The 12344-nt window shown below is 51.3% G+C and overlaps 2 protein-coding genes across 6 annotated transcripts in view; one reads left to right on the top strand and one right to left on the bottom strand.

Moving 5' to 3' along the window:
• Chrnb2 (cholinergic receptor nicotinic beta 2 subunit) overlaps positions 1-5179 on the top strand; it is an 11525-nt gene extending 6346 nt beyond the window's left edge. The window contains exon 6 of the mRNA XM_021159065.2: positions 1348-5179. Within this exon, the coding sequence (XP_021014724.1) occupies positions 1348-1518 (171 nt within the window). The 3' untranslated portion in view covers positions 1519-5179. The remainder of the gene's footprint in view (positions 1-1347) is intronic.
• Positions 5172-12344, bottom strand: part of Adar (adenosine deaminase RNA specific) — a 39267-nt gene continuing 32094 nt past the window's right edge. For all 5 annotated transcript variants that reach the window (XM_021159064.1, XM_029475005.1, XM_029475004.1 and 2 more), the window contains exons 9-15: positions 11771-11864; positions 11152-11274; positions 10785-10918; positions 8830-9012; positions 8297-8409; positions 7890-8017; positions 5172-7716 (exon numbers count right to left, since the gene is read on the bottom strand). In XM_021159064.1, the coding sequence (XP_021014723.1) occupies positions 7470-7716; positions 7890-8017; positions 8297-8409; positions 8830-9012; positions 10785-10918; positions 11152-11274; positions 11771-11864 (1022 nt within the window). In that variant the 3' untranslated portion in view covers positions 5172-7469. The remainder of the gene's footprint in view (positions 7717-7889; positions 8018-8296; positions 8410-8829; positions 9013-10784; positions 10919-11151; positions 11275-11770; positions 11865-12344) is intronic.

Below are 12344 nucleotides of genomic sequence, written 5' to 3'. Positions count from 1 at the left end.
ATTCAAGCTTTCCCGACTGTCTCTGTAGCATCCTTCCTAGCACTGTACAGTCCACATTCAAGCTTTCCCGACTGTCTCTGTAGCATCCTTCCTAGGAGCATCATTAGACCTAGGAGCCCAAGGTGCATTGTGTTGCCAAGCCTCATTGCGTCACTCCCTTGGCTTTCTTTGCCTTTCTCGGGACAGTTTAAAGGGTCAGGGCTGGGATGCTGGGATGCTGTTCTGCTGGCTTTGCCTGACCGTGACTTCAGTGTGGATCTGGAACGGGGCTTCCTTCCTACCCAGCAGAGCTTGCTGTAAGCGTCATCTCCTAGAAGAGGCTTTTCCAGGCCACTCTGCTCCCATCTTCCTTCTGTTTCTCCATCCTAGTCTTCCATCCCCTCTCACTGTATAATCTCTGAGAGGTTTATTGTCTCTGTCTCCTTGAAGAGACTCAAAACCATAGGGTTCTTCACTTGGTTGTGTCTCCGAGCCTTGCAGGATGCCAGGTCTGTGGCAGGCCCAACTGTGACTTCAGTGAGTGACTGTTTGGCTGCCAGCTACATAAATTGCACAGTTGCCGGCTCCCTATCTTGTGTCCTGTGATCTGGCTGGGCCCCAGAGAAACACATACAAAAAGGCAGGACTCAGTCTGGAAGAGAAGCTGGCTTTTCCTGTGACCCTGTAGATGGTTCTCAAACCCCACGGATATCATTCATTACCTTTTGGACTGATGTTTTAACACTTGGGCACCACTTGCACCTTCTGGGTTCTGTGTAGGAGTGAGGTTGAGGTTGTGGGAGGGTGTCCCAAGCTATCATAAAAGCAGAACCCCAGAGGCAGCACCTCTGAGTTACTGAGAGCCTTGTCCCGGATGCTAGCAGGGTCCCTCTCATGTTTGGTGGAAGGCCAGACATACAGATTGAAACAATATGGTATACTGAGTTAGCTAGTGCCAGGGACCAATAGGAGCAGGGAAGCCATTAATTTTGTTTGGTGAATAGACAATTAGGAAATTAGGGCTTTGAAATATGTGTAGGAGTTTACCAGTTTTGTTTTTTGTTTTGTTTTAAGGAAGTGAGAGAACTAAGAAGACATGTTGTGGTTCTTGCTAAGTCTGAATTTTGGGGTGTGGGAGGCAGTAGGAAGTAGACTCCTATTTGTTACGGGTAGGTTCGGGTGGGCCCCGGGGGCAGTGGGAGCACTAGAGACTTTGGAGTAGGCAGGATCAGAGCCGTGAATAGTTGTTCTGGGTTTGCTGAGGGAGAGGATCGGGGGCTGGGGGGGGTGCACACGCGGTAGGGACTTTCCTGCCTCTTCCCACACCAGGAGACTGATATCTGGGTCACCTTCATTTCCTCCATCCAGGTGAGGGAGGACTGGAAATATGTTGCCATGGTGATCGACCGCCTGTTCCTCTGGATCTTTGTCTTTGTCTGTGTCTTTGGGACCATCGGCATGTTCCTGCAGCCCCTCTTCCAGAACTACACTGCCACCACCTTCCTTCACCCTGACCACTCAGCTCCCAGCTCCAAGTGAGGTCTCTCATTTGCAGCTCCTCATCCCGTGACCCCTGGGGTTCAGTAGTATTGGGTGGAAGATGGATTGATCCCCACTCCACTGAAGCCTGCTTCACACCTCCATTCGCACAGAGGCCTCCAGCCTGGAGGCTGGACCAGCTGCCTCATGTTCAAGCATTCTCCCTCCCCTCTGAGCTGATTCAGGCAGTAGTGTTAACCGTGGGGGCCAAGGCTGGTAAGTAGAGGCCAGAGATCTCAGAGCCACCTACCCTGATAAGGGTGCTGGAGACGGGGCCAAGAAAGGGACAGTTATCTATGGCTTCCGAGTCATGGGAGAAGAGAAGGTAGGGTGAGGAGTTCAGATTCTGCAGCCAGGCTGGCAATGGCGTCTCCTGAGATAAAAAGTGCAGGGTATGGCTAGTAATTGGCACCCGCCCACTTAGGCGGACAACACTTGTCTGGGAAGACTTGCAGTTTTAGGGAGTTCTCTTGAGAGCTCCTACAAGTCTCCTGGGTTGCTTCAATGCAATCCCACAGCCTGTGCCTCAGAGGGCTCCAGAACCCAGCCCCAGCTTCTGCCAGTGCAGAATTCTCTGTACCTCTAGATTTTTCTCTTTCCTTTCTCACTTGGGAAAGGTGAGGTGTTGGGCGAACCTTTGAAGGTCATGAGCTAGGTGAGAAGTCTAGGCTCACAGTCTCAGAAGAACATTTACAGTGCTGGCCTTCATTGGGAGCCATGCTACAGATTCAGAACAAGCCTAGAAGGTGGGTCCCTTCCTCCTTGCCCCAAGGCCACGGACTGCTTAAAGGACATAAGTGACAGACATCTGAACTGTGCCTCAGTGTCAGATGAACTCATGGGCATCTCTGCTTGGTGACTGGAGAGACAGACCTCCTACTAGAACAGGAAATTAAAGGTTGCCGGTGTAAGGCCCCTCTCCAACCCCCATAAACTTCCAGACCCAGAGAAAGCACCCTGAAGTCATAAGCAGCACCTGGCTAGGTACTGTCCCTCTGGAGGGTAGCACCAGTGTTGGTTTTCCAGCCTCTGTGAGACCCCACCAGCTACCACTAGGACCACCTTTGACTTTACTACCTCCTGTAACTGTCTGATGTCCAAATTAGTCACCAGCCAGGACTGGAAAGATCAGTGAACAGTTTGTCCAGCTCCTTTCCGCATCCTGTTGAACATATCAGGCAGACAGTGCTCATCTTAGAACCTGCTCCCAGCATTTACACTGTGGGAATAAAGGTAGGCAGGGCTGTGCAGGGTGAAAGGGACCCTGGCGTGTGGAGGATCATGGGACAGTGCTGTTCTTGCCATTTTTAGTGCAGCCTTTGGAGGAAGACTGCAGTGGGGGAGGGGTGGTATGAGGCTATCATGTGTCAGGATGGTTTGAACCCTAAAGGACATTGGCAGGTTTTGGGGAAACTCAGTCCCTACCACTTTGGGGCCTTCTGTCTCTATCCGTGCTTCCTCCTACATGGAGCTGTCTCTAGAGAGAATCAGGTACCTGATTTGGTGAGCCTGGATGGGAACCTGGGACAGGGTGGCATGGGAGTGGCAGTGATGAAAGGTGTTGGGGACTCGAATCAGGGACTAAGCTCCAGTAACCTGGCAGCCGCCTTTGCCTAGGCAGATGGCCCACAGGTCCCCTGCCTCTGTGGAGACCTGCAAGTCTGGAGCAGCTAGTGCCAAGGGTGTGGAAAGCTGAGAACAAACAGGACACAGGACCCTCCAGAAGGCTCATCTTGGGGAAGATTGAAGGGGAAGGGCAGGACTTTCTTGTAAGGAACAAGGACAACGGTGGACCGGCCACTGTGCCTATGCTATGGGACTCCGTCTCTCACAGCCCTGCAGGGAAGCTCTTGAGACCAGAGGCAGCAGCAGAGCAAGCATGACTTCCCATGGGACCTGTTTCTTGCCTGTCCCCATGGCCTTTGGGAGACTTCCTAGGGAGGAAAGCAAAGCCCTTTATAAAGAGCCTTCTCCGAATTGTTCCCCAAGAAGAGTAACAGGTCTTCCTGTTATCACCTTCTGCTTTCTGCTTCTAGGCAGAAGGGGCTGTTGAGCCCCACATGCACTGACCAGCTTCCCACTCACCAACTGGTCAGAGCCAAGTGTCACTTTGTAGTAATTACCCCATCGTGTCTGAGAAGTCTGTCAGTGTGCTGGTCACTTGCTTTCCAAAGGACCTGATCACTTTGGGAACTGGTAGGACACCTCACCCACCCACCTTCAGTGCACTGTCCTAGGCATGCCCTTGTCTCCATTCCTGGAATATTTTCCATGGTCCACCCCACCCACAAACTTACTCCCCCATAGCTGGACTTATTTCTCTTAAAATTGTTTCCAAATATGTTGAGTTACTTTGTTCTGTTTGGGGCAAGGGGACTAACCCTTCCGGATCAGATTGGCAGATATAGAAAGGGAGGATGCTGGAAAATCTCCACTCAAGAGAGGGGAAAGCAAAAGTCAGCAAGGGTGAAGGGCAGTGTGTACTGCCCAGCCAGTGGTATCTGCTCCCTTTGTTAGATGCAAAAGAAATGGCCAGGCGGCTAGACCCAGAAGGGACCTCTGGGGAAAGACCCTCTATAAGGAACCACCAGGGGTGGTGTGGGCTTGGGCTTCCTCTCCAGTCTGGGTTCTAAAATATCCAGGCTTCAGTCAGCTGGCAGACCCCTACTGCACAGGCTTGATCTGTGCTCAGATCCTGGGATCAGAGTGAATTTGTGGGTGAGCCTCTTGGGGCCTTCATCTAGGCTTTAAGGAAACCATCTATCTTTAAATTTGAGGGCCAGGGATCAACTGAATCCACTTGTACGTGATGCCAATTTATCCTGAGCAACACTTCTAGCCCACAAAGCTGGATACACCCTCAGAAACTGGAATACTCCATTCCTTGAATTTGGACTCAGTGGCTGCTGGAGGACAGAGGCACTGAGACTTTAGGACAGCAGGAGCTGTCACCTTGAACTGCCTTTAAAACTGCTCAGCTCAGTTAAACAGGGAGTGAATGATACCACATGAAGCCCTGGACTTAATTAAGTGCTGTGCCCCAAAACATGTCACTGGGTCTTCTGACCTCAGTTGACCCATCTGTGTAAAGGATTATGAGAGAGTTGACACTCAGTGTCTTTGGGTGTTGTCACTGTTGAAAGGTCAAAGACAGGTCTTCCAGTTCTGAAGTAAGTTTACTAAGAGCTGGGTTTCCTTAAAATTTAAGAGGGAGGCTTTCGATGCCATCCACAAAGTTAAAAGGTGCATCTGACGTGTCATGGTCCCAGCTGCAACTGCCCTTTCAAAGGGCACGTACAGGGCAGTAAAGGCCGAGGCTTGTGGGGAGAGCAACACCAGCAAGACTGGCAGGAGCAGAGATTTCTGCTGTCTCCAATGCTGTTTTCTCATTTGGGGCTTTGAAATCTACTAAGCCCCACAACCCCCAAACTAGGAACAAAAGATGACAGAGTGGGCTCAGGTGGGAAACATTTTGAAGCAGGGAAAGTGCTGAGGACATAGCCGGGTCCCCAACTGGCTGGCACACCACACCGCCCGAACTACAGTCAGACTGTAGAAGCACTGGGGCCCTTGAAACTACTGTGGCCAGAGATCCTGTCCCAGGTCCCTGTTCCCAATCTCACCTCCCCCAAGAACCAAGATATAAAACTTTATAACAGTCCTGATGCTTCAGTGTTTTTATTTTTAGGAATGTATACTGTCACTTGTAAAGGGACAGAAGGAGGGACTGCATCCATCACAGCGCCAAGGCTATGCCTGGGTGCTTCCCTACTCTGCTCTTGGAGTCACTGCTAAAACCCCAAGGCCAACAAAGTCCCTTCAACTTGAGTACAGGAAATAGTTTCAAGCATTGACAATTCTTACACGTGATTATTCAAGGAATGCAAGACAGCCACGGTTCAGACAAATCAACTACAGAAAGTATTAAGAGACGGTGTGGAGGGAGGCCCTGCTTCTTAAAGTAAACGTGAAGGAAGCACAGTGGGAGGAGGCTCTGCCCGCGGCCAGCGGGACTGGAGGCAGGGTCGGGGTGGGATGCAGGGGGTCAAGTCTACAGAACACAGGGATACCTTGGCCTCTTCCATCTGCAGAAACTCAGAACCACTCGTTTTCTAGACAGGATCGGGGTATATGTGAATACCCAGGGAGGACCAGAGGGACCAAAGGAATCAAAGGGAGAGACATCTCTGTCCTTTAGACTCCAGGGGAAGAGCTCCCTGTCCAGGCCTGGAAACCACAAGGGCTCTGCTTCAGATGCAGTTGCCGGAGGGTGACATGCCTCCAGCTGACACCACAAGCATGCTGCTACTTTCTCACTTGCACGGACACTGGAGTTTCATAGGATGATTTGGTTGTGCAAAGACATCCCCAGTGTACTGTGAGGACACAGGTTCTTGTGTTGGCTAGATCTGATCATAGGTTGAGGAGGCAGTAGCCATTAGACTTGAAGTACGAATGTGATGTTTGCTGTTGGCAGTGGGCCAGAGGGTGGGGGAGCCAGGCAGCTCTGAGGGTTAAGCAAGGGGGTGCAGGAAACTGCTGAACACACTGGCCAGCTGTCTCCAGATGGAGCCACACCATTCAGAGGAAAGAGGTGGGCTTGGTCCTAGGGGCAGAATGGAGTAGGGTCTGGCTGGTGGATCTGATGCTAGAACCAGACTCTACAGAGGCTCCCACATACCCACAAGTCACCGTCAGAGGGGGAGGAGTCAAAGAAGCCCATCCCAGAGTGGGAGGCCAGCCTGCCCTGCCACCTACAACACTTGTATGTAAATGAAGATCCTCAAAGGAGCAGGGCAGAGATTCCAGGGCCCTGTGCCCTGTCCGTGACCCAGCTTCTGAAGCCATCTGATAGAATGAAAGTACATTCACTAATGGAGAAGTAATATTTGCATCTCCAGTCTGCGATGCAGTTCAGAATCAACGCCTCTGGCCTTTTAGAAACATTAATTCTATGCAGGGCTTTGTCACTTCTGCTGAGACCAGGAGAAGAACCCCAGTGCACCGACAGGATGCTCTGCCTTTACCTTTGCTGTCTGGGCAAAGCTGCTCTGCCCACCATGCTCACCCTCTGCTTTTCACAAACAGCTGGGGCCTGGGGCCAACACCACATGTGCCCAGGGCCAGCTTCTGGGAGTGCTCATGGAGGGGCAGATGGAGGCATAGCGACATTCCACGGAATGCTGGTGCACTCTAGTTAGTGCTTGTGGGCCCCTACTGGGACGTGCTTGGTTTGGGTACCTTCCTCAGTCCCACTGGCCGATTCTCAACTTCTCTGCTGCCCAGGAAGGGAAGTTCGTTGGCGGGCCAGCACAGCCTGTTACTGGGTAGGGCTTACCTGTCCCAACCACAGTTTACCACATTCCTGTTGTTCGACAATCCCTGACCACGGTTGTCAACTCCTGTCCTTGTAACATTTCACCAATCCTTTATGTTCACCTCTATCCTCTGGGGTGGGGAAGGAGAAACCTCATCACAGGAAGGCATCCTAGGAGGGAAGGATGACAGAGCAGGGGCCTGCCTGCGCATCTGCAGGTGACATCACTGGTCCCTGACATCATTTACAGAAAACTGATGGGATGGAATCAAACCCACAAGAGGCCAGTGCAGCAAAGGAAAAGGAGATGAAAAAAACCTCTGCAAAACGAAGCCCGAGGGGCCGGGGCCCCATGTGACCAAGAACTGTCTGTGCTACATATGGAATGGTAGCATTTCTGTTTCCTTTAATCTTGGCCTCTTCCCTTGAGAAAAGGGAGGTGGGGACTTGGCTGGACCCCACCTCGAAATCCCAAAGCAAGCAGGATTAATGGGAACCAAAGTTCTTGGTACCATCTATTATGGTTCTACCATTAAAAAAGGGGGGAGGGGTTAAAAAAGCTCCTAAATGCTGGCCCAATGTGATGAGGAATGCCGTGACCTCCCTCTGACCCCATGAGAAACATGCCCCACTCTCAGTCATTGGGCACTGGACAGAGATAAAAGTTCTTTTCCTCCTGGGGTTTGCTGATCCAATTCCCATAGCCCATGTCTCGCAGGCTTTTCTTGAAGTAGTTCTTGGCTAAGTCATAGTCACGGGCAGCTTTCTTGGCTTCCCCATAAGAGAGCTGCAGTAAATCTCTACGGGCTCGGAAGGAGCAGAGCTTCTTAAACTGAAGGAAAATATTCTTCTTGGACACCCGAGACAACTCTTTCCCTGGTCTGGGGAAACAAAGGCACGTGTTATTCATCTAGGAGCAGGTAAGGTGGGGGCTAAGGTGTGGGTTTTGCACAGGGTGGATGGTCCTGAACTCAGTACTTGCAGGCAGGGGCCTGCCCCTGGGCATCTGGAAGGAAGCCTGCTTGGGCCTCTCCTGTGCCCTCCCATTCCTTACCCATCCACGGTGCCTCTGGTGCCATCCAGGATCTCTAGGTCATAGCCATCAGCCATGCACCAGTTGACGCTTGTTTCCTTGGTCTTTCCGGACTGCCTTTTGGAATCATAAACACTGACTCGGCCGACCTAGGAACCACGGGGTGATGGAAGAGAGGCAAGCCGTTCAGGGCAAAGGTTCAGAGCAGGCATGCAAGACATCTGGGAAAGGAGTATGTGGGCCTCATCTTTCCCTTGTGAGCTGCACTGACTTAACCACGATTCAGACTAAGGACCGAGAGTCTAAGCCCACGCACCCAAAGGGAAGAAAAGCTTGCTCTTGACTCCCCAGCAAAGGCTCCCTTTCCACAGTACACAGCTTTGCTTAAGGAGGTATGGGTCAAGAGTAAACAGAATGGGTCATAGCACCTTGGGGTGGTTGACAATAAAGGGATAGCGTAGTCCATCCTCAAATGCTTTCCCATCTCTGGTCACGCGGCAGCAAATAGCACGGGTCAGATGCCCTTGGCTGAAAAGGTAACCTGGGTGAAAACAAACGCAAGATTACACCCGGGGTCTGCAGTGAGTGCTGCCAGGAAACAGAGGTGCATAAGGAAATTGGAAGATGAGACCCAGTCATCAGGACAGAAAAGCAGCTCCTGACTGTGGCCACACAGGCCCTCCAATACCCATGCACAAGACTCAAGGCTCCAGGTCAGGCAGAGCTTGAGGAGAAGACGGAAGCCCAAGAGCAAGGCTTCAGAGCTACCCATGCTCCAGAGACCCAGTCTGGCAGGTCTTTTCTTGATTTGCTACCTATGCCTACCTTCCCTGACAGAGCAGACGAGGCACTCAGATCCAAAGTGAGCTTGGTTTTTACCTTAAGACAACATGGCCTATAGCTTGTGCTGGGATCTGAGCCAAAGAGAGGTGGGTTAGAGCTCACGAAGGAGGTCTCTTACCTAAGGTTACAGATTTCAGGTACACAGGCTGTAGGAAGTGCGTCAACAGCGCCCCTTGCAGGCCCAGCACATTCCAGCGTAGGATTTTGTCACTACAGGACATGGTACGGAGTCTTTCCCCAAGGCGGATGCCATCCCACGTGGGTACAATGTCACTGGACTCCACAGGAATTGTGCCTTCCCCTGCATCAGAGTTGGATTGATAAAGGCAACCGGACCAAACCAAGTCCTGGGTACAACATGTGTACTCCTGAGATTTATTTATTTATTTATTTAATATATGTGGGTACACTATAGCTGTCTTCAGACACACCAGAAGAGGGCATCAGATCTCATTACAGATGATTGTGAGCTACCATGTGGTTGCTGGGAATTGAACTCAGGACCCCTGGAAGAACAGTCAGTGCTCTTAACCACTGTGCCAGCTAATCATATTTTATAGCACCTACTATGTGCTGAGTGTGGAACTAAGAATGAAGAGCAGAACTCAAGACTTAGCTTCTTGCTATATTTGTGGGATGAGGAAAGAAAGGGAGAGGCGTGGCAATTCTGCTGTCTGCAGTGCTCAGAAGACTTCATGTGAGTTAGCGTGGGGAACAGCACAGACACTGAGGGCAGAGGAGTCAGGGATGCTCAAGCACAAGGGAGAAAAAGCAGCTGCACTGAGTGTTGCAGACACAACTGCCAAAGCCAAGGCCCCAAGGCAGCCAGAGTCAGAGAGCAGGTGCAACCGCAGCAGCTGGCTGAGGGGCAGGCAGTGTGAGCCGGGGACCTCTGCCTCTGAAGAGTGCAGTGGGGAACCACAGCCACTCAGCTTCGCTTCTCTCCCTAGTTTCAGTATCATCACTGTGTGTGTGTGGGTGTGTGTGTGTGCACACGCGTGCGCTCACGTGCATATGCACTCATTCAGGCCTGAAGTTCATACTGGCTGCCCATCTTTCTTCATTTATTGAGGCATGGTCTCTAAACCTGAAGCTCATTCATTTGGCTAGGCTGAATCCTCCTGCTTCCAAGTCCCTAACACTGGGGCTGTAAGCATGCACCGCCACAACAGTACTGTACAACCTGGACACCAGCTCCCAGCTCCCAGGTTTTTTGTTTTTGTTTTTTTGGAGATAGTTTTGCTGTATGGGGCTACAGCTCATATGCCACACAGACACAACCCACCCACTTAAAACACACAACACACACGTGCCTTCATGCTTATTCCACCACTACAACCAGCTCTGGAGCCTAGTGTCACCTCACAAAGAAGTCTTTCACACTACCAAGTCCCAGGTCACATTCTGTGTCTAGGAATCTGTCTACTCTGTCCCTTTCAGACATGAAATCCTATGACATATGTTCTTCTGTGACTTGCTTTTCAGCTAGCATGTTTTCAAGGTCTACATTGTACCAGGTCTCAGGACTCCATTCCTCTCTCTGACAGACGCTATTCCATTGCTTGGATAGAACACTTCATTTATCCAGCTATGAACACTCATGCTCTCTCTCCCCAAGTGTGTTTCCATGCACACACACTTCCCTCCTGGGGTGAGTGTGGAGGAGTGGAGCACCGGCTGTATGGTGACTGCATTTACACTTCAGCAGGAAGGGAAAGGACAGGACCCGTGTCTGAGGATCACCTGGATGACATTGCAGTGGGAAGGGATAGGAGCGATGGGATTGGGCACTGGAGGACAGAAGAGGGCACAGCCATAGCAGGATGTCTTTCAGTGCTGTCCAACCCAGTGACGCCCACCTCCCATAGGCCTTCACTTCTGCACACCCCCTCCCACGAACAAGGCACAGTGTGGCTCTCGTTTTATTTTCAGTGGACTCTCCCTAGAGCTCCCTGGGCACATGGGGCTCCTCATCAGCCTGGAGACACCCAGCTCTCCCAGGCTACAGACACAAGGAAGTGGACACCCCTAGGGTGCATGTCTCCTCACTGCCCACTGGCACCTACCACTCACCATTCTCCACCTTGGTGCGAAGCTTGCCTTGCTTGGGATTTTCAAAGACAGGGTAATGGCGGGACTCTGTGCTTTCCACGGCACGGTCACTGCAGGATTTGTCAAAGAGGGCTCCATCTCCACATGGCGCCGTGCTGCCAGACAATCACATTAGTTAGGACCCCCCGACTTCTCTCTCCAGCCTCATGGGTCTTGGAACCATTTGCCATCAATGCCAGGGGCATTTTCTTAATCCTATATGGGAACTGGCAGCAGGGATGCCTTTGCCATCTGGGCATGCACCTCAGACACAGGCAGGTGAGGCTACAGTACAGGTTGTAGGTAGGAGCCAGGGGAATACATGGACAGCTGAGCCAGGGGTGCAGACCTGATGTAGAGATGAAAAGAAACCGTCTTCTTTATCTGCAGCTTCTCTCCTCCCCTGGCAAGCTCAAATATGCTGTTCTTGGCAGTGTGGTGGTTGTACTTCATCAGTTCACTGTAGAGAAACCTACCAAAAGCAAGCTGGCTGGGAGGCGGCTGGAGTCTGGGCGGAGCAGACCACACCTGCACATGCTCTGCCCTGCTGGAGCCAAGGTAAGGAAGGCTTCCACGGTACACAGCTTTCAGCTTGTCAGGAGGAAGAGGGACTGGGAAGTTCCCTACAGGAGACCTTTTCACTTCATAAAAGTGAAAGTCTTTGGGGGCAGCCACGATTCCAGGCCTCACAGGGTGGGCTGCCACTTCTCCCTGACTCCTGCCCTTCATAAATTAAAGATGACTCAGAGAAGAAAGCTGGCCAGGCAGGGGCTAAGTACAGGGCCTCACACGGAGGGAGAGCGGCTTCATTCAAGGATAAAGACTCGGGTCATTCAGGTCACAAAAGGGACTACTGATCCACAGGCCCAACAGACTGCCACCAATCTGCTGGGCTTTCAGGGAAGGGAGAGGACTCGGGGATGGGAGGGCCCCACGAAAGGCCAAATGGCTGTGCCCATCTTGCTTACCTGATGAAGCCCCTCCGGGAGATGATTTCGGCATGGCAGTCATTGACCGTCTCTCCCTTCAGGCTGAGAGAGTCCCCTTTCACACAGCGATTGCCTGGGAAGGCCATCAAAACAGAACTGGGGTAACCCAGCAGAAGGCAGAAATGGCCTTGAGCTGACAGAGTCTGGGCTCTGTTATCTTTAGATTAGGGAATAGAACACCCCTGCAGCACAGTGTGCGTGCCAACCTCAGCACCTGAAAGGCTGAAGCACTGAACCCTGCCTCAAAATAAAACAAAATCTCCAAGTCAAAGCAGACCCCACTCAAACCAAAAACTCATTCCAAGACTGAGCTGGCAGCAGCTAACATGAACAGAAACTAGTCCTGAACTGCAATGTCGAGGGCCAGAATCTCAGACTTCAAAGACTAGAATATTTATGCTGGATTTACCTGTTAAGCATTATCAAAAAAAAAAAAAAAAAAAAAAAAAAAATCTTAAAAAAAAAACAAAAACAAAACCAAAAACCACCCATCTTAACAGCTCCGACTCCAGTCTGTTCTGAGTGTCACGTCGGCAACTCTGCAGACACTCGA

This window comes from Mus caroli, chromosome 3 (assembly GCF_900094665.2).
Source record: "Mus caroli chromosome 3, CAROLI_EIJ_v1.1, whole genome shotgun sequence".
Lineage (NCBI taxonomy): Eukaryota > Metazoa > Chordata > Mammalia > Rodentia > Muridae > Mus > Mus caroli.
This window is presented reverse-complemented; position numbering and strand designations above follow the sequence as displayed.